This window comes from Lipotes vexillifer, unplaced genomic scaffold, assembly GCF_000442215.2.
Source record: "Lipotes vexillifer unplaced genomic scaffold, Lipotes_vexillifer_v1.1 scaffold1783, whole genome shotgun sequence".
Taxonomy (NCBI): domain Eukaryota; kingdom Metazoa; phylum Chordata; class Mammalia; order Artiodactyla; family Lipotidae; genus Lipotes; species Lipotes vexillifer.
In genome coordinates, this window is record NW_006777435.1 from 446,998 (window position 1) to 467,429 (window position 20,432).

General features: G+C 48.4%; 1 protein-coding gene across 2 annotated transcripts in view; it reads right to left on the reverse strand.

Annotated features, from left to right (window-relative positions):
* Positions 1-2,846: 2,846 nt before the first annotated feature.
* The window catches only part of MAPK1 (mitogen-activated protein kinase 1), a 44,912-nt gene continuing 27,326 nt past the window's right edge, over positions 2,847-20,432 (reverse strand). Inside the window, exons 6-8 of one of the 2 annotated variants that reach the window (XM_007451015.1) lie at positions 9,488-9,597; positions 7,542-7,667; positions 2,847-3,056 (exon numbers count right to left, since the gene is read on the reverse strand). In XM_007451015.1, coding sequence (XP_007451077.1) covers positions 7,551-7,667; positions 9,488-9,597 — 227 coding nt within the window. In that variant the 3' untranslated portion in view covers positions 2,847-3,056; positions 7,542-7,550. Of the gene's footprint in view, positions 3,057-7,505; positions 7,668-9,487; positions 9,598-20,432 lie in introns of those variants that run through there. The other variant, XM_007451016.1, reaches the window with a different exon arrangement.

Consider the following 20,432-nt stretch of genomic DNA (forward strand, 5'->3'; position numbering starts at 1 on the left):
ACATTTACAAAAATATTTCCCTTAAACTTGGGATTGCTCCAAAACATTGATTTACAAATATAAAAGTATTATGGAAGGACCCAAAGCATGTGTGCATATGTATGTGTATTAACATACTATTACCATACTATAGAAAAATTACCAATTTAAAATCTGTATTAACATGTAAGCAAATAAAGGTCAGTCTCCTCTGAATGGTCTGCGCATGACTGGTACTCGGCTTGTCGTAGGCAGTACACCTGTCTGCCTCATGGACAGCCACCGACTACTGTGGCCCCGCCACACCCGTCGCTGTGCATGCAGCAGCAGGAGTCACATGAACACACCGCACACCAATGCAGTGATCTTCTACCCTCACGTCCACGGTCTGTGTGTCTCTACCAGCTCTGAAGGCTGTGTCTGCACAGTCATCCTGAGTTCTCTCAAGTCCATCCTGCTGGCTTGCTAGGTATTTTGTTTCATACTAAGTGAAAGGACTGGAATGTTTCGACAGGAATTTTTTGCTTACATTTTAGACACCAAAAAAGCCATCAGTCTGAAACTTATCTGCGTGGAGCAGTAATGGAGGCATTCGGGATCACCAGCATGAATTTAGATGACCTAACCTGTGCATTTTTAGAGGTGAAAGATCCAAATGATGAGTCTTTCACACCTAACAGCTAGTACTTTTCACAGGTACCTTGGTTAAGACAATTCCCTGACCAGTTAAACCAAGTTTAGCATGATTAGTAAAAAGCACACATCCTGTGGCTACAGGGACTCTAGGATGCTAGTTAGTGGTTTCATGCCCATCTGACTCCATGGTACCAGTAAGGGGGAGGGAAAAAGAGCCTAGCGTCCCCAGGGATTAGTAACCAAGGCTATGGCTTTCTTTCTAGTTAGAGGACTGCAGGTTAACCTCATAATGCTGCTAACATTCCATTTAAAAAGTACAAAGAAACAAGAGCAATAAAACTATCAATGCTCCTTTAAAAATGTATCGAGGAACAGTCAAATCTCTGTATCTTTTCAATGCTGTGTGGACCTTCACAAGGCAGCTCTGTGCATGGAGGTGAAAATCATGTATCTCAGGGCAAAAACCTAGATGTAGTTTTGATTTCTGAGGATGAGTCAGCCACCTGCTCTGGCCCGTGAGGTGTGAGCGCCAGCACGCTGGGCTGGGGGGTGGGGGATGGGGGGTGGGGGGTGGAGCCCTTTCCAGCACTCAACTGGGACACAGGCCGGCCCTCTTTAGAAAGAATCAGAGAATCCAACCTGAGACATTTGGGCTGCTTCATCAGAGCCTGACAGAACACTGTAGACCTATGATCTGAAGAAACAAACATGTCAGAATTGATTCTCTGCTGTGTGGAAGGAAAAAAGAACCCTCCAGAAATGCTTTCTAAATCACCTGACGTAAAGCAAAGTGTTCGGGCAGTGCCTGGTGGAAAGGGGAGGCCTGCAAGCCTTTCTGTTCTAAAGCACAGACTGAGCCTGACTGTCCATTTGGACCCGCTAATCCAGAGGAAATCAACACCGAATCTTAACATGAATATGAAGATAGAAGATGTACATTTATTTCCATGAATTACAAGTGCATTGCTGTTCATATTAGCAGGCAGTCTTTATATAACCCATTCTCCATTGCTGTCAAAAATCAAACAAGAAAAAAAGGACAGCTGAGAAATGAAAAGCTAAAAATAGAATTATTTTTCCTAAGTGATCTGCTGGATAGCATTTTCCGTGGAACACAACTCAGAGGTAACAATAGATTTTTTGTTTCAATCATAGGCATGTGGCACTTGGACAGTCATCTCCGCACAGAAAGCTGTAACAGTCATGCGAGGGTACAGTAATTACTGAACAAGGCAGATTTCTCACCACAGAGAGCAGTGGGGGAGTCAAGAGGAGGCACCGCACTGGGACAGAACACCGAGTCCACACCACAGGGTGCGGCGGCAGGAACAAACACTAGAGGGCTCAGGAGGGCAGGGGCTAAGGCTCCACGCACGCAGGACCTAGTGCTAGCTGCTCCTGACGGCCTGAGCTCGGTGACATCAGAGACGTGAGTGAGCACTTGACGACAGAACAGTGCTCCAGTCGTGAGCTCTTGAAGGCTTTATTACAAACTGTTATATCGTAAGTTGAAAATGAACTTGAGATGCTGACATGCTGTAGGAGGAAAAGGAAGTGTACACTTTCTCATTGAAAGACGCAGTGTTCCTCTCCGCTAGACCCTCAGGCATTGAGCGTGGCTACAGCGCCCGTGGCACCTGTGCCCACTGGGCGTGGAGCTCAGCCCCACACCACCTGGGCAGCCTGCATGACCTTGCGCACCTCTCACCAAATCCCGAGAGAAGCTGCTACTTTACGTCTTTTTGCATAAGTCTTGCAAACACCAAGAACTGTATGTAACACATTTTGGCAAGTGTTGTGCCCCTGTAAATGGTACAGGTGGAACTGCCCGATGCAGGATTTCTTCCTTTTATTTAGAAAAAGGACTGAATTTTCTAAAAGTTGGGCAAGCAGTACATATACCTTACATCTGCTAGGGATTAACATGACACAAGGAGAGGTGCTGACGAGCACCCACAGGGTCCAGGGGCGGAGCACGAGCTGTAGGGGCCCCAGCAGGGTGGGAGAGGAGTGCAAAGAGGGGCCGTCACTGCCTTAAAGTGCCCGAGGAGCGGCCGCCCTCCCGGAAGGTGTGACGCAGTGACCGACAGTGAGGGTGGGGTCAGCAGGGCATCGGGAGGGAGGAATAGGGAGGGTGGAACCACTGCATCTTTCAAACCAGAAAGCGATTAGTGACTAAAGCAAGGTGAGCAGTAGGTGCCCTGAAGTACGTACTGCCACAGGTCACCGGAGGGCGACACACACAGGGGTGCCAGGAACAGTTCTCTGGACTGAAGGAATTCTTTGAAAGCATAAAAGCCACAACTACCAGAAACTGCCCCTCCGAATGGCTCAAAGGAGTCAGGTGGACACGCCAAGACAGGCTGGAGACGGGCCCGGGGTCAGGAGCTGGGAGGAAGAACAGCGATGCCTGCGCGTGGCCCGTCCTCGGAGCCCGTGTCCTGTTGGGAAACAGACAGACCGACTGTGAGCTAAGGGTGAACCACGTGGGAAAAGCAGCAGCAGCAGTGCTAGGAAAACGGAAGAGTGAAAAAGCAAAGGAAAAACACTCCTGCAGAAAAGGTCATCTCCCTCAGAACCACGTGGCACGAGTCACACCCAAGGCTCCTCAAGGGTGGGCTTGCCTCCACCCCCCCACCCCCGGGCACCTTTTCTCTCAGACGTTTCACAGAGGATGTTTCCAGAATACTCAGGGGGAGACACGCACGTTCGCTCACAGCCAGGCCAGTGTCAGTATTCCCCAGATGCCATTTATTAACCAACGGTCCAAACCAGAGTCTGAGAATCTTTGTAAACACATGTGCGAAGTGGAAAACGCTTCTGCCTCCTATTCTCAGCACGTCTCTTTCTCTGGATGAGCAGGTAGGTCAGAATCAACCACACAGGAGGCAGAAAGTGTGTTTTTTAATGCTCAAGTTTTCTGTGACTAACAACAAGCACAACCAAGTGCTGGTAGGAAGTGTGAAGCTGGTGGGCCTGGACCCTGGAAGGGCAGGAGGGGACTCAATGGCTGCTGTCCCGCCAGGCCCCCCTGGCCCTGCAGATGCCCGAGGATCCCTCAGGAGGCCCCTGAGGTCCCCCATCACTCTCCTAACATCTCTATTTTACTTGAGGAAATTATATTCTGGGTTAAATCCACTCCACCTGTTTCCAGACTAGCAGTTCTCAGCTGTGAGCACAGACGGCTGGGGGTGGGGCGTGGGTGGACGTGGGAATTCCCTCCACCCCGAGGACCATCCTGGGGAGGAGAAGTGCACGTTCTCTGTCTCACGATGAAGCCGCGTGGAGACAGCGGGAGGGTAATCGAGTGTGTCAGGATGCGAGCAAAGCAGACCTTCCTTCCCCTGGAGACGTAGCCTGTTAAACGCCTACCGGCAGGTGTCACCTGGCTCACAGGCACTGCCAAGTGGATAGTCCTTGTCTGCTGCTCGGGGAGACGGGCTCGGGGACAAGACGTGACCTCCTCCTAGAGGCGTGCCACCATGAACTGCAGCCACACCTAGCAGCTGGCAGAAAACTAAAACTGCCCTAAATGCTTTTATCTTTAATGAAACCAAAGGGAAACAAGAGATTAATGCCCCTAGTAATCAGTCCCCCACCACCCCCCAAGAAAGTCCAGCGACGGGCTGGAGAAGGAGGAAGAAAGGCAGGCACCACCTCCTCTTCCCCAGCTTCTCGGGAAGCAGGTAAGGAGATGGTCTGTAAGGATGAGGCTGAGACCCAAGGCCGGAGGAATCGGAGACTTGTCACAATGTATTAACCACTTACACCTTTTTACCTTTCCAGTGAAAACATTTCTAAAATAGAGCCCCTTAAACAAAATATAATGAACATACTTTGACCCTTTACGATCACTCAGAGCTGCCACTAAGAACATCAGCGAGCAGGGGACACCTAGGGTCTCCTCTGGAGCGGTCCCTGCTGTCCCCTCGAGCAAAGCCCCCACAGCTGTATGAGCACGTTTCCCCGGCGGGCCCGTGTGTCACAGCACCGACACCTCCAGGCTCTCCTCTGTGCAGTTCTGCCCTCGCTGCAGACTGGGAACTCACACCCACGGTCCCTCCACCTCCCTGGGGAGCAAATCTAGGTGAAAAAAGATTTCTGAGTCTAAAGGACCTGGACTCTCTGCCTAGTTTTGCAACCGATGTATAATCTTGAGCAAAATGCTTAAACACACTCCTTCAGTTTTGTCAATCGTAGACCTGGGCTGTGTGCTGACTTCAGAAAACGCTGCTGTGATCATCAAAAGGCAATATCTGTGAAAGAACCTGGCCCAGAGCTTAACAACGCCCCCAACTCACCCTCCTCTGCACTCACTCTTCTATCCTAGATGACTAAATTATAAGTCAGTCTAGATGTTGGAAATTTCCTTTGAAATGCACAGAAAAAAACAAGATGGATTGATGGGCAGATGGAGGAATGGATGGAAAGATACGTGAGAAGGCAAAGTATAATAAAACGTTAATCATAGGATCAGGGTGGTAGGAATATGGATGTCTACTGTAAAACCCTCAACTTCTCAGAATAGGTAAAAATTGTCATTTAAAAAACGTTTGGGAAAAAAAAAAAAAAAAAAAAAAACCTTTGGGAAAAAAATCGGGCTACAAGCACATTCTGTGCCTTCTGTGTGCCTGGAGGAAGTGAACTAAACACAGAGCAACACCCCTGCCACCGCCTCCACTGGTGACAGGCCCCAACCCTGGATACTCAGAGCTGGGGTGGGCCCCGGGTGGGCTTGGTCCCCGTGTGCTAATGGCCTCCAGTAGGCATCCAGTCAGCAGCCCTGTCCTGTGGCCCAGGACCCTGGTCACTGTCACGCTCCCCTGTGCCTGCTGCCTGACCAGCCACCCCACAAGTCCCTGCTGAGGTCCCGCCACCCAGACTGCCCAGTGTCAGATGCCCTGACACTTCAGGACCTAAGACCACCTGTGAGGAGAGGTGGGCCCCTCCCCACCAGCGGGGTGCCCCCTCCCGGCACTCTGCATCTTTGGGGCCGAACCCTCCCCTGGTGCAGTACCACAATGCTGGGCCTGACTCCCTGGGTCCTGCCATCAGGCTGCTAGAAAGCAAAGCCTGGGTCTTATCCATCCATTCCCTCCTACCCGGCACTAAGAGTATGTGACAGGGATTAAATGAACAATGACAAACTGATAGCTCCATCACCCCCAGATGTTCTACACCAAAGATGTGCATGACGGTCTGTGTCTTTCTCCCCTCTCAGGCCACGTGCTCCTCGGGGGCCACGTTCAGTCCTGTCTGTTCTGCTCACTGGGGTGAGCACACAGCATGTATGCCCTGAAACCAGAAGGCAGGGAAATCAGGGGCCATGAACACACAGGAAAGCAACCCATGGAAGGGACCGTGCAGAAAGTTGCTCAGCTCGACCTTCCAGGCCAGGGGTCAGTGGCCTAATTTGTAAAGAGCCAAACAAAAGCTTATTCACCCAACGCAGCCAGGCTGACCTGGCACGGACACGGGGACAGGAGAGCAGGCCCCTGGCAGAGACAATCCCCCCACCAGGAATGCAGGCAGAGAGGCCAGGAAGGGGTGAAAACAGCTGGGTCCCAGGGGCCGCTTTCCTTCTGTCGGTGAATGACCGCACAGTGCCTTGTGTGCAACAAATTCTTCAAGAGACTGTCCCGATGTGAGGTGTGGACGGATGAACGCTTCCAACCCCACTGAACTGGCCTCCCTATCCCCTGCGGCATCTACCCTTCCTGCTCAGACACTTCCTGAAGGTTGGCTGCTGGAGGCACACGTGCTGGGGCTTGGAGTCTGGCCTCCAGTGTGTCCCAGCAAGGGCCTGCCAGTCCCCCTCCCTTGCCTGGTTAGGGAATCGGGGTCTTTTAGGCTCTGCTCCCCTCACTCCCCTGCAGTCACTGCTTCTCCCGACCACACCCCAGTCTGAGCCCCAGATCTGGAAGCTCCTCTCCCACCCTCTCCTCTGCCCTGGTCCAGCCCTGGTGGCTCTGTGAGTAGGTGAGCTGATCGCATCTGCTTGTAGCCCCCCCTTCTGCCCTTCCCTGTCCCCTGATCTGAGCTCTGGGGCTGGGACCCTGCCTTAGCACCGCTGCCTGTCCTTGGCAGCTGCTTCTGGTGGGACTGCCAGTGGCAGGCACTGAGAAGAAAAGCCTTCCTTCTTCTGCCTCTATTGACACATGGCTCTTTGGGAGGAGTGGTCCTGGGTTTCAGAGGTACTGGAGGGTGGCGGTGACTCAGGCCCTTGAGGTCCCTGGGTCAGTGGCAGTCGGGCTCTTGACCCTCCTCAGCAATGGTGATGCTCTAACAGCTGCAGTTCCAGCAGGGGCCCAGCACCCTCTGGGCCTGCTGACCAGACAGATGCTGGCTCACATCGCTTCCCCTCAGCCCCTGCAGACCCCCGTCTGCAGGAAGCCCCACCACCCCGCTCTTGCTCTCCAGCCCTTCCACAGCCTCCTGACTGATCACACACCCTCTGTGTGAAATACCTCAAGCAGCTTCTGATCTCAAGCCTGGACGCTGCCCAACACAGGCAACCTCAGACCAACCCCCAGCCTGATCCCAGTATGTGAAAATAAATAAAAAGGCCCAGGCAGGAGAGAATGGACTTAAGATCCAGCTGAGAATCCCCAATGCCCACCGCTGCAGAATCCCCCACTTCGTAACCCTGCCTGGAGCCCCCTCGGTCACCTGTCTGCAGACCCCACTGCCAGGCCATCTAGCTGTCCCGGGCTGGTCTGTCCAAAGCATTTCCCCAGCAGGTGCCTCAACCCTTGGTCGTAATTCTTTATCTCACTGCTCATTTCTACAGAGCTCTAACACAACAAGCCCCACTCTCTCTCCCGTTCCGTATATTCTCTAAAATTGAGATCTGTGTTTCCTCTTTTTGAACACTTTTTACCTGTCTCCTCTGCTAGGATTTACTATATGGTTAAAGCTCCAGGTACCTGAGAAATTTAAGATCTGTATCCTGGCTGGAATCTAGCGGTCTCTTCAAAAATGAGTTCTTTGAGCTTTTCCTTGGGCAAGTCATCCAATTCCATGTCAAACTTGAACGGTGCTTCGGCGATGGGCTTGAAAAGAAAACAGAACGTTTAGACAAAAGTGGTTGTGGCTGAGGCAGTCATTCACTGCTCCACAGAAAGACCACAGATCAGGCTTTGGAACTGAGATGGCAGGACTGGCAACTGTGATGAGCAGCCCTGTGCTGTGCCCCAGTCACGGAAGTGCACCTCCCGAGAGCCCTGAACCAGTGAGAGGGAGCGTCCCCACAGGATTCTCCAATGTCTTCAGGCACTGCATGCACATGGCAGCCACAGGAATCTGCTGTGATGGGATGGCTGCTGCTGGTGGTAGTATGTGTACACAATCAAGACCCTCAATACTTGAATAAATGCATTTGATTACAAACATTACGGTATCTTTATATGAAGAAATAATATGGAGCCATTAAAAAGTGAAGCCGCAAGGAAGGTGAAAATCATGGCAAAATGCCCATATTTGTGTTAAACAGAATGAACTCTATTTTTAAAATTTAGATATAGAAATATAAGACTGAGAAGGAAACACTCCAAAATTTTAATAATGATAACCACATAACAAGACTACAAAGTGATCTTTCTTGTATTTTTCTGCAAGTTTTTGCTTTTCTTTAGTATACTTTCTCTGTAAATAACCAGAAATCTAATACTGTCTATTCATATCAAAAAACCTCCATGCATATTCAATGATAAAAGATGTAATTAGTCAGTTAATATTTTGATTTGTAAGCACCCCCCTCCAAACGAATGCAATGTTACAGAACCTGATGACAATACAGCTGTTACCAGGCACCCCAGACCTTATCCATGTCACCCTCACACCATGTATTAAGGGGAAGGAAACGTGCACCCCAAACTCTGCACTAGGCCCTGGCCTCTTGAAAGGGGAAAAAGAGAAAAACAAGCAGCTCCCCTCCCTGAAGGAGGGCTCGACGTATGGGACCGTACACATGCCACACTTCTAATCTGCCTGGCCCCCTTTGGGTGTGGGGTACCACCCCGGCCTGAAAGTAGGACGTGGGGCTTAGGAAACCGCCAGCTCACAGGGCAGTAAGAGCCCCAGGTCCCATGTTTTCAGCTGCTGCTCTGTTATGTACCACGGAGGTCGTGTCAACTGTTTCCGGGAAAGGCTGTGGAAGGGGAAGCTGACTGATAAATGCTTCCTCTGTTTGATTTCCTCTTTCTCTTTTTCATGTAACTGCTTTTCACTTTTGTAGTTAGTTCTTCCTTTCCTCTTCCATTTCCCCTTTAACACATTCCTCTTGGTTCTCCCTTTTTAAAAAACAGGAGTGTGAAGGCTTACTGTCTATGCATTTGAGCCTCAACTAGAAAGATCCACATTTCTGGTTCCTACTGCACTTTCCTTTATTATCCTCCAGAGAACGAAGTTAAAAGTGAGTCCCCAGAGGAACCAAAGAGCCAAGGAACGGGGACTTTTGGACAGAAGATGCCCGACGTGCAGCACCTTCACCTGGATGCCCAGTGTGCACTGGAGACTTGCACACGCACCTCTGCGACCAGCATTCCTCATCACGACAGGCTCTCGTGTCTCTAGGGAGGCACACAGGGAGGCAGACACAAAGCCACCAAGCTCTGGTGGGACTGTCCTGGCTGACCTGTCCCCTCCTCCCCTCCACCCTCAGGGCGGGCCCTGCAGTTCCACGTCTCTTCCTGCCACAGGCCGTGACCACAGTCCTGGGATCCCTTCCCTGCCTGTGCTCTCCTCCCCTTCCATTTCCCCGGCCCCACCCGGTGCAGGGGACCTAGAGGAAGGGGTTTCAGGCTGTGGGGACAGCACTAGTCTCAGGCACATGATGGCAGGGCCACTCAGCCGGGCGGGTGCAGGCTCTCACCTCGTCACTTGGGTCGTAGTACTGCTCCAGGTATGGGTGGGCCAGAGCCTGTTCCACCTCAATCCTCTTATGAGGGTTGAACGTCAACATCTTGTCCAGTAAATCTAGAGCTACAAAGAGAAAGGTTTTGCAGAGGTGAGAAGCCAAAGAAACAGTCAATGAAATACTCTCTCGTCTTCCTGTTTAAGTCCACTGACCCACAAGACAACCGAGCTAAAGGAGCCCCCACCACCCAGGGGTGCCTGTTCCATCTCTGAGCTTGAGTCTGAGCACCTGTTAGTAGAGACCCAGACTCAGGAAGGTGATATGCTCAGCAAAGGCTCCACACAGTGGCCAGGATTCAAGCCCAAGTCTGCCCCCCAAACCTGGCCTTGTCCTAAATCACGGCTCTGCTCGCAGGGTCAAAAGCAGAGGTTTTATGTATGTACTGCTCTTAAGTCAACTCCAAAGTCACTTCTGCAATGGTCACTGCCTCTCATGTGGTTTCAGCCTCCTCCTTCCAGGTCCTGGCTGAGAGGCATGTGTAAAGCACAGGCCCCCTGGCCTGCTCTGCAGCCTGGCGTCTTTCTCTAAGGCCCCAAACTACAAGTATTCTCTCGACCTGGCTGGCAGTTCAGCCCTGAACACCTCTTTCATGTCGACAATGCAGCAAGGCAGCAAGTGCAGGGCCAACAGGAACAAGCCGGAGGCGGTGGCCAATGAGCAGCCTGCCCTGGGGCCTCTGCAGAGTATCTAGGCACCACCTCAGGCCGCGAGGACAGCCAAGGGGCACGGCTGACAGTGGCTGGGACCAGGGTTAAGGGTCATGTGACAAAATACTTCCTGTATTTAGTGTCAGAAGTAGGTTTCAATGAGGGAGAATACATGCTAGAAAAGACATCACTGTTCTGGTAAAGAGGTAACAAAGAGAGCTTCTTTTAAAACTGTCTCTTTTTATTTAACAATGCTCAGACCAGTGGTGCTCACGGACCTGAGACACCCCTGAGAAATCCAAGGGCTCCAAGAAATATATCTAAAAACTACTAGGTAGGGCTTCCCTGGTGGCGCAGTGGTTGAGAGTCCGCCTGCCGATGCAGGGGACACGGGTCCGTGCCCCGGTCCGGGAAGATCCCACATGCCGCGGAGCGCCTGGGCCCGTGAGCCATGGCCGCTGGGCCTGCGCGTCCGGGGCCTGTGCTCCGCAACGGGAGAGGCCCGCGTACCGCAAAAAAACCCTACCAGGTAATTATTAAGAACACACATTTTTAGAAAATGTATTGACACTAACAAAAACAAAAGCACTGACATCTACTTAATGAAGCCTTGTTACTCACGGTGATAGTTTCTTATTAGGTTATCAACCTTGTCCATCTGCAAATGAGCACCCGACTCTAAGCTCTAGGATAAAGAACGGTGATGGAAAATCACTGTATTCACTAGGAAATGTGCTCCCTGATGGAGAGCAGCTGGCAGCTGGCCAGGAAGTTGCCGGGACAGAGCGGGTGGGTAGGGTGCCCCACTGCCCGAGGTTGGGGCCCCCACGTGCACATCCCTGCACACCACCCCTACTCGCCTTCAATCAGGAGATCATCGATGTGGTACACTGTGTGATGGACATGATAAGAAATTCCACACAACAAAGGACTTTTTTCATGTCCATAAAGTGAAGTGTGAAAACCAGTACGTTTTTTTTAAAGCCCACATAATGAATTTCTACAAATAGTACATTTTCAAACTGGTAGATGGGCGAACACACCTGCTGGGCCTCAGAGCCCTACCATACCTAACACAGGTACTAACACCGACCTCATTTCCCGCTCCCGCCCCCCTCCCCTAGAGCTCACAGACATTTCCCCAAGGACTGCCTTGAGATCAGATAACCTCCATCCGTGTCAGGAGAAGCCGAGGGCCCAGCCACAATCAAGAGTCTAACAGCATTATTTTTAAATTCCAAGTCTTGTTGATATTAAGGAGGGATGCACTCCAAGGCAACTGGATGCTCTGCAGCTGACACACTCCTAAAACAGACCTTTCAGTTCCTTCAAGTTCAATCCTAGGCAACAATTTCAAAAGAAAAGAGCTTTTAAAATTTTTTTTTTGCTACTTGAAAACTGACTGGCTCTCCAGCCTCTTTTGACTGCAGCGCTATTTCTGCACTGCTCGCAGCTACAGGAGGGGAGGGGGGGAGATGGGAAGCAGCTGGCAGGTGCTGCTCCCACAGTCAGAGAGCCCGGCCTCCCTCCTCCCACATGCTCAGCATCCCGCTGGCACCACTCCGACGTATGAATCACGCTGGCTGTGCATATGCTTCCTTGGATGCAGATTTTATTTCCCCTAAAAGACTGAAGCCCCTTCAAGGCCAGGATGACACCCGACCACGATCCTGATGACTCTCCCTGGTGGCGGCCATGAGCCCACACGTCCCCTCTAACTCCGGGGGGTGTGCAGCAACATGACCCCACCTTTCCGGCTCATCAGTCACTTCTCCTTCCAGGTCCTGGGGCGGGTCACCCGGCTGGCAGCACTGCTTTGGGGCCATCTCACCTACCCAGCAACACTCTGATCCCAGATCAAGGCTGCCATCTGTCACTTCCATCCTCAGCTCGAATTTCTGAGCAGGGGCAGAGAAAAAGGCCACCTGTGCAGACTGTGCCACCGCAACAGTGCTTCTCAAACTTTCTGATCTCAGAGCCCTACTCTTGAAAACTACTGAGGATCAATTATTAAAAAGCAGCGAATTCAACTCACAATTCAAACAACTGCACAGCACCATCCTTTGAGGAAACCACTGCACTCAGTATGTGGCAGATGTGTTCTGCATGCACTTATCCCGCGCTGTCACATGGAGCACTAAAAAGACTGGCACAAAGGACAGGACACAACAAAGCGAGTTCTCTGTGCTGCTGCACCAAAGGCACCTCACATGCAGCTGCCCTGGTTTTAGCTGGGAGGCTGGCACTGCCACCTCGCCCTGCACTGAGCACAGATGGCAGCACAAGGGACAGGGTACAGGATGCCTCAGTGTCATCATGAAAGGAGTTTTCACCTCACCAACCCCCTGGAAGGATCTTGGGGACCTTATAGGTCTAAGGAGCACACTACCAAGAACTGCTGAGCCACAAAAACTCCAAGATCTTTAATCTTATCATGGTCCCCAAGAGCTCGGGGAAAGCCCTGGTCAGCCCTTCTCTACTCACATGGGTGGATCATGCCCTTCCTGCCCACCGGCCCTCATTCCTCTCAGCACAACTTTCTGAGAAAATCAAGATCCCCAGGGGTGACCTTCCTGGACATTCCTCCACCAGATCCACATGCATCCTTCTGTGGGAAGAGGGGACCCTTTCCCCACCCAAAGCCGATCCTCCCTGCTGCCCTCACCTGGCCCAGTCCTTTCTGTCTCCATGTTCCCACTCCTCTTATGTGGTCACCCATGACCTGAACTGGAGGCCTCTATGCCATGTGGAGGTGCTGAACTCGGCCACATTCTCACAAGGCATTATCTGTGTCTATCTCCTCTACAGGTTGCGAGAATCCCCATCCCTCCCACACTGTCCAGGGAAGATTCTTGTCCAGCTCCTTACACATCTCACTCTTCAGCTCCCCAGCCTCTTCCAGGATTTCAAATGCCATCTGTTAAAAAACTCCTAAATCTATTGTCAGCTCAGGACTCTCACTCTCTGTATACACAGACTCTCTGTAGGTAATGAAATAGAATACAGCTTATTATCCCATTGAGAACATATATATGTATATGCATTTACAGGAGCAGTAATAAAGTCTGGAGGCTTTTCAAATACCAGGTTATCTGAGAAATGGACACAGACTTCTCACAAGAACGGCATTTTTTAAAATTTCAAAAAATACGGGGAGTCCAGTGGTTAATACTCCGCTCTTCCACTGTAGGAGGTACCAGTTTGACCCCTGGTCGGGGAACTAAAATCCTGCATGCTGCATGGCATGGCCAAAAAAACCCCCCAAAAAACGAAAAACAAAAGTGGGACCGAGAGAACAGAATTCCTCATCTTTCTTCACGTGCTGACAGCTGTCTGCTGGCTTTGCACACCTGCCCTCTAACCACACGGAGCTGCACTTGCCATGGGGGAGCTCTCAGGCTTGCCCGTGGGAGCGGTGACACCACCTCGGCCACATTCACCAGGTTCTCTTGGCCACAGTGACTGCCAAGGGTGTGGACACAGAGGCAGTGAGTGTCAGCCCCACACCTGGGCTAAAACTATCAGGAAACAGGTGAACCTGGAGATGCTGGTGGCCATCGTGTCACCATGAGAAAAGAGGCTGGTTAACAAGAAAGATGGAACAGAGGAAGGCAACGCTGAATGACAAAGTCCAGATTGTGGTCAAAGCAGCTACGCCTGGAATCAAAGCCCTGCTGGGCCTGTCGGTTCCGAGAACTGGTGAAGTCCTTCTTCAGGCCGAGGCCAGTCCCAGTGGGTTCTCATGAAGTGGACGGAGAAGGCCTCAAAGAGCCGACTCTCCAGTCTGTGATGACTCACCCCACGACCACAGCCCCATCGCTCAGTGGGAACCACTGCTCATTTCTGGACACGTTTTGTAGAATTTCCCTGTGCATCTTCTTTCACACAGTTGAGATCATATTATACATAAAAAAGGCTGTGTTATTTTCTCAGTCAACACTGCTCATTAGTATTTTCCCATGCTACAAAAACTTTGTAAAAATCACTTTTAGGGACTTGATATAATATTCCTTTGAGTAGATGTACCAGTTGACTCTGATCCATGAACAATGAACAGTTAGCGCTGAGTTTGTTTCTAACAATTTTTAAAAAAATTTATTTATTTATTCTTGGCTGCGTTGGGTCTTCATTGTTCCGTGTGGGCTTCTCACTGTGGTGGCTTCTCTTGTTGCAGAGCACAGGCTCTAGGCGTGCAGGCTTCAGTAGTTGTGGCACGCAGGCTCAGTAGTTGTGGCTCGCAGGCTCTAGAGCATAGGCTCAGTAGTTTTGACGCACAGGCTTAGCTGCTCCGCGGCATGTGGGATCTTCCCGGAGCAGGGCTTGAACTCGTGTCTCCTGCATTGGCAGGCAGATTCTTAACCACTGTGCCACCAGGGAAGCCGTTTCTAACAATTTAACACAGCCCAGACTAAACTCACAACTGCTAACTCCCGACTGGCTCCTCCCAATGACCCTCGGCTCAGTACCTCTTCGTGGAAGCTGTGTGTTCTTGTCCTTTGCTCATGTATTTATCCACTGATGTCTTAGATTTCTCTCTGCTCTTTAAACACTAGTAACATTAACGAGAAGTCTAACATTAAAAACTACTGCTCTTAACCCTGCCTGATGTTCTTAGCTCTCAACCTTCCCAATTATCCTATGAGGTAGGTAAAACTTGTCCCAATTTTGAGATGAGAAAAATGTGAAAAAACGAGGTCATAAGTCTGCACTCAGGAGGCCAATCGCAGAGCATAGGACCTAACCACCATGTGTGTGGCCATCAACAAAACAGGACAGGGATTCTTTAAATGTTATTCAATCTAGAACAAATTATACCTATTTGCCCACACCTGGTCTAATCTAGTTTAAATTTTAAGCTTTTAAATCTACTACCTTTCATTTATGTTTGTCTTTTTTTTTTTTTAAATTAACTTATCTTTGGCTGCGTTGGGTCTTCGTTGCCACGCACTGGCTTTCTCTAGTTGTGGCGAGTGTGGGGCTACTCTTCATTGCGGTGTGCAGGCTTCTCCTTGCGGTGGCTTTCTTGTTGCGGAACATGGGTTCTAGGTGCGTGGGCTTCAGTAGTTGCAGCATGCAGGTTCTAGAGCGCAGCCTCAGTAGTTGTAGCACACAGGTTTAATTGCTCCGCGGCATGTGGGATCTTCCCGGACCAGGGACTGAACCCGCGTCCCCTGCACTGGCAGGCAGATTCTTATCCACTGTGCCACCTTGGTTTGTTTTTAAAGCTCAGGAAGATATTCTTCCCCCACGCAGAGATCAGAAAAATACTGAATGCTCTAAATATCGTTAGTTTTTAATAGTATGATTTTTTAAAAAGTATTTGATCATCAATTGTTTTGGAATTCACTTTGCTGTGTGAATAGTGATTTAAACTGGTTTTCTTCCAAACAGCTATTCAACTAGCCCAGTACCATCTGCTGAAGAATAATCATTTCTTCCCCCTCACAGGAGTAATTTTGGAGAGAATCCTAAGCTAGATTCCTTTGAAGAAAAATCTACAATACTACTGGTTCAAGGGACTCAGCAGTCAGAAATTTCCAACAAACATGTGAAAAAATATTCAACCTCACTCTTAATTAAAGAAAAACAAATTAAAATGTCACTTCCCCCCCATTTGGTTGGCAAACCCAAAAGTGCAATACCCAGAATCGCTGGAACAAAAGACATGTGACAGAATTGCCAAGCTGCCTTTCAGAGACTCCACGGATTCACACTCCACCAGCTGCCTCTGAGAAGATCCCCTGCCTTGACTACACAGTGGGTTATCAAACTCTGTGATTCTTGCTACTGTGATGAGTGGGAAAAAAATGGAATTACTGACCTTTCAATGTTCGTATCTCATATAATAAATAACAATGAGTCCCTTTTCCTATATTTAAGAGACATTTACATTTCCTTTTCTGTGAACTATTTGAGTTCACTTGGGTTTTCCCATAAGATCTTATGGAAAAATGTGAACAAACATTTTCGCCAACCCAATACTATTAACCAGACTTAAAAGCGCCAGTGTTTCAGCTTGAAAGTTTTAATTTCTTGAGATCCCCAAGGTCTTCCATTCATTTCTTCCTGTTATTTTCATGCAAATCTAGACTATTAGCTACCTGCATGCAGGTTCTTAAATCTGTCTTATTGCTGTTCTATGTCCAGGGCCTTAGAACAGACACCCATCTATTTATTAAATGAATACATTTACCAATGCTGTAGTAAGAAACTAGAAGCAACCTCGTGGCATATAAATATGGCCCCCATTTCTTTGCAGCTCCTCTCACGAAGGGGTGGATTCATTTCTCCCCCTCTTGAGTCGGGCCTGACCTTGTGATGTGCTCTGATCAATGGACTGTGGCAGAAATGTCCATTTCTGAGACCCGGCCAGGAGAGACCTTGCAGCTCCTGCTCTGGTTCTTTTGGAATGCTGTTGCCAGCATGAGAAACCCAGTCTGGTCCACTGCAGGACGAGAGCCAACGGGGTGCTAGGTGCTGTGAGGCACCCTTAGGCCGTGCAGCATGAGGTGAGCCGAGCAGACCCGCCCAGCTGCACCCAGCCCCGTGGGCTTTTGGAACAAATATGTGCTGGTTGGGTTTTTAAAATTTTTGGTAATAAGGGTCAATTTTAGTAAGATCCTCTTCTATATCTCATTTCACAAGGTGCCACATTAACCTAGTTATGGTTTGGTTTGGTTTTGACTGAACTGTTTCTAAGTTTCAGGTGTGCAGCATCATATGGGGTGATCTGAAGGCCCGGAGTTGTAGAGGGGTTTGTTGCACAGCAACAGATAACTGATGTGAATGTCCATGTCCAACATGAGGTTGTGAAAGACACTACAGGTCACCCACAAAGGAACGTTATGTACCCATTCTTTATAACTACAGAGACATAGAAAGGACCCAAGATATATAAATGAAAAACTTTGTCTTGAGATCTCAGAACCTAGTCCTACCAAAACCAGTAGTATAGACATTCACACAGCCCTGTGATGCAGGTACTAATATTTTATAAATGGGAAAACAGAGGCCCAGAGAGGTTAAGTAGTTTGTCCAAAGGATGCTCAGCTGGTAAGCGGCTGGGCTGTGGACTGAACCAGGGAGGTCTGGCTGTAAAGCCTGTGCTCTGGACACATGATGTTTTATGCCCATTTCAGCACTAAACTCCATCTTTCCACTTGATTCTATGTATAGTTCTTCCCCGCTTTTTCATTATATTCACCCAATACCTACAATTCAAATTTAACTGGATTTTAGTGGGGTTAATTATTACCTGAACAAACCAATCTCAAAGTTCATGATCTTAACCTAAGGAAAATAAGCTAAAAAAAACCTCAAATAATTTGATGCAAATTATGACTAACTAGAGAAAAGAATGAGGAAACAAATAGGAGAAAAGCCCAAGAGTTCTGTTTCTTGTAAGGTCTTAATTATACAGTTTTGTTATGTACACACCTCTTAAAAAAGGCAACTCAGGAAATCAGATCTAGGTAACATGCTTGGGATGGACAATACAGCACACAAGCCAATCTAATTAGTAACATGTGCAAGGCATGGGAAGTTCTAATTTTGGAAATTCTGCAACTAGAATACATTATGTAACTATAACTAAATAGGTAGAAGCTGTGCACACTTTGGTAGAGTGAACATTAAAGGTTATTTTGGGATTCTGATAATTAAGACTATTTCTTATTCTCTGACTTATTTTTTCTATACGTCCAAACTGTCTACCACAACCATACACCACCTTTATATCAGAGAGTTTAAAAGACAGTTCCTCTTATATCCAAAAGAAATTCAATTTTAAACCAAGTGTTTCTGAAACTTGGCTCAGGTCAACACATAAAACAAATTTAACATCTAAGTAAATCGTTGTTAACGTTAAAAAATACACATATATGTACACACACACACACATATTAGAAAAAGCTAAAATTCAGTCAACAGCAGACTGGATGTAAATATTGTAATATCACTGCACCAACATGTCAGCAAGCTGTTCTTGGGTTCCCTCCTCTGACCTCTTCCTTCCACTCTAAGGACTCCTGTGATGACACCAGGCTCACCTGGACAACCCATGCTAATCTCCCCACCTTAAAGTTAGCTGATGAGTAACCTTACTCCTCTCTGTCATGTAACCTAACATGGATTCAGTTTCTGGGAATTAGGACACGGACATCTTTGGGCATGGGGTCATTATTCTGCCTACCACACTTTTATGACAGCATAAAGTTAAAAAAAATAGCTGCCTAATATATTTAACAGGTACATGTTAAGCAGGAATGAAGGATAATATAATTATTAAACAAAATTAACTTATAAGATATCAAAGACTGGGGTTTCCCTGGTGGCACAGTGGTTTAGAGTCTGCCTGCCAATGCAGGGGACACGGGTTTGTGCCCTGGTCCGGGATGATCCCACATGCCGCAGAGTGGCTAGGCCCATGAGCCATGGCCGCTAGGCCTGCGCTCCGCAAGGGAGAGGCCACAATAGTGAGAGGCCCGCATACTGCAAAAAAATAAAAATAAAAAAATAAAAATAAAAATAAAAATAAAAAAATTTTTAAAAAGGGTTTCCCTGGTGGCATAGTGGTTGAGAGTCCGCCTGCCGATGCAAGGGACACGGGTTCGTGCCCCGGTCCGGGAAGATCCCACATGCTGTAGAGTGGCTGGGACTGTGAGCCATGGCCACTGGGCCTGCGCGTCCGGAGCCTGTGCTCCGCAACGGGAGAGGCCACAGCAGTGAGAGGCCCGCGTACCGCAAAACAAACAAACAAACAAAAAAACAAAACAAAACAAAAAAGATATCAAAGACTAAAATCGAATGTATGACCTTTCTCTGTTATGGAACATGCTCTTGGAACATATCTTAGCATATCTTCACCCAACCTAAGGCCATGAAGATTCTATCCTCGTTTTTTCTCAAAGCTTAACAGCTTTAGTCCTTCTATTTAGGTCCATGTTACTTATTTTTTGCACACAAATGTCTAATTGTTCCAGCATCATTTGTTGAGGAGACTGCCATAGGCACCAGTACAGATAAATCTAAATCTGAAATGCATTTTGCTGAGTGGAAGAATCCAGACATAAAAGGCTACATATTACATAATTGCAATTCTATGACATTCTGGAAAAAGTAAAGCCATAGGGACAGGAACCAGATCAGATGTTGATTGCCAGGGACTAGGCGAGGAAACTGACTATGAAGGGGCACAAGGCAACTTTTCGGGACAATGGGAATGCTCCAAAATTTGACTGTGGTGAAGTTACAGGACTGTATACGTTTGTTAAAATTCAAAGACTTGCACAACTAAAAAGGGTGAATTTTACTCTATGTGAATTATTCTGTGATAAACCTGACAAAATGATCAAATGACAAGATGACCTTAAAAAAACTGAACTTAATCCAAGTTAAAAAGTAGCAAAGAAACTAAAACGTGGAAAACTAAACAGTCACCTCCAGACTCCCTTACCCTATGGCTACCACTCCTAAATAAGAGGGAAGAAAGCAATGAAGAGTGAGCACCAAATAAGGCATTATCCAACAGCCACAGACTAGTGACCTACTGCTTTAATGAATAAGACAAAGAAACAAATAAAAGCTAAGCCTAAGAAAAATAATCAATGAAATCACATTTACCTTTGGAGTCAGCATTTGGGAACAGCCTGTTCCATGGCACCTTATTTTTGTGCGGAAGAGAAAGCAAATAGTTTCTAGCTTTTAAATTTATTATACAATTCAGGTCTTCCTGGGATGGGGATCCAAGAATACCTATCAGATAAAATAATCAGCTGTTAATTATCAAGACCAAGGTAAACCAGCAGGCTCTGGACGCGCAGGCTCAGCGGCCATGGCTCACAGGCCCAGCCGTTCCGCGGCATGTGGATTCTTCCCGGACTGGGGCATGAACCCGTGTCCCCTGCATCGGCAGGCGGACTCTCAACCACTGTGCCACCAGGGAAACCCTACTTCCATTTCTTTTTTCAAATGATTTGAGAGAAAGAATCAGAATCCTTGTAAGCTGAAGCTGGAAAAAGAAAAAAATAGAAACAACCACTGACTGCTTTAGGACATTTGTGGTCCACTTACTTATTTTGGAAACCTGGACTTCCCTGGTGGTGCAGTGGTTAAGAATCTGCCTGCCAATGCAGGGGACACGGGTTTGAGCCCTGGTCCAGGAAGATCCCACATGCCACAGATCAACTAGGCCCGTGTGCCACAACTACTGAGCCTGCACTCTAGAGCCCGCGAGCCACAACTACTGAAGCCCG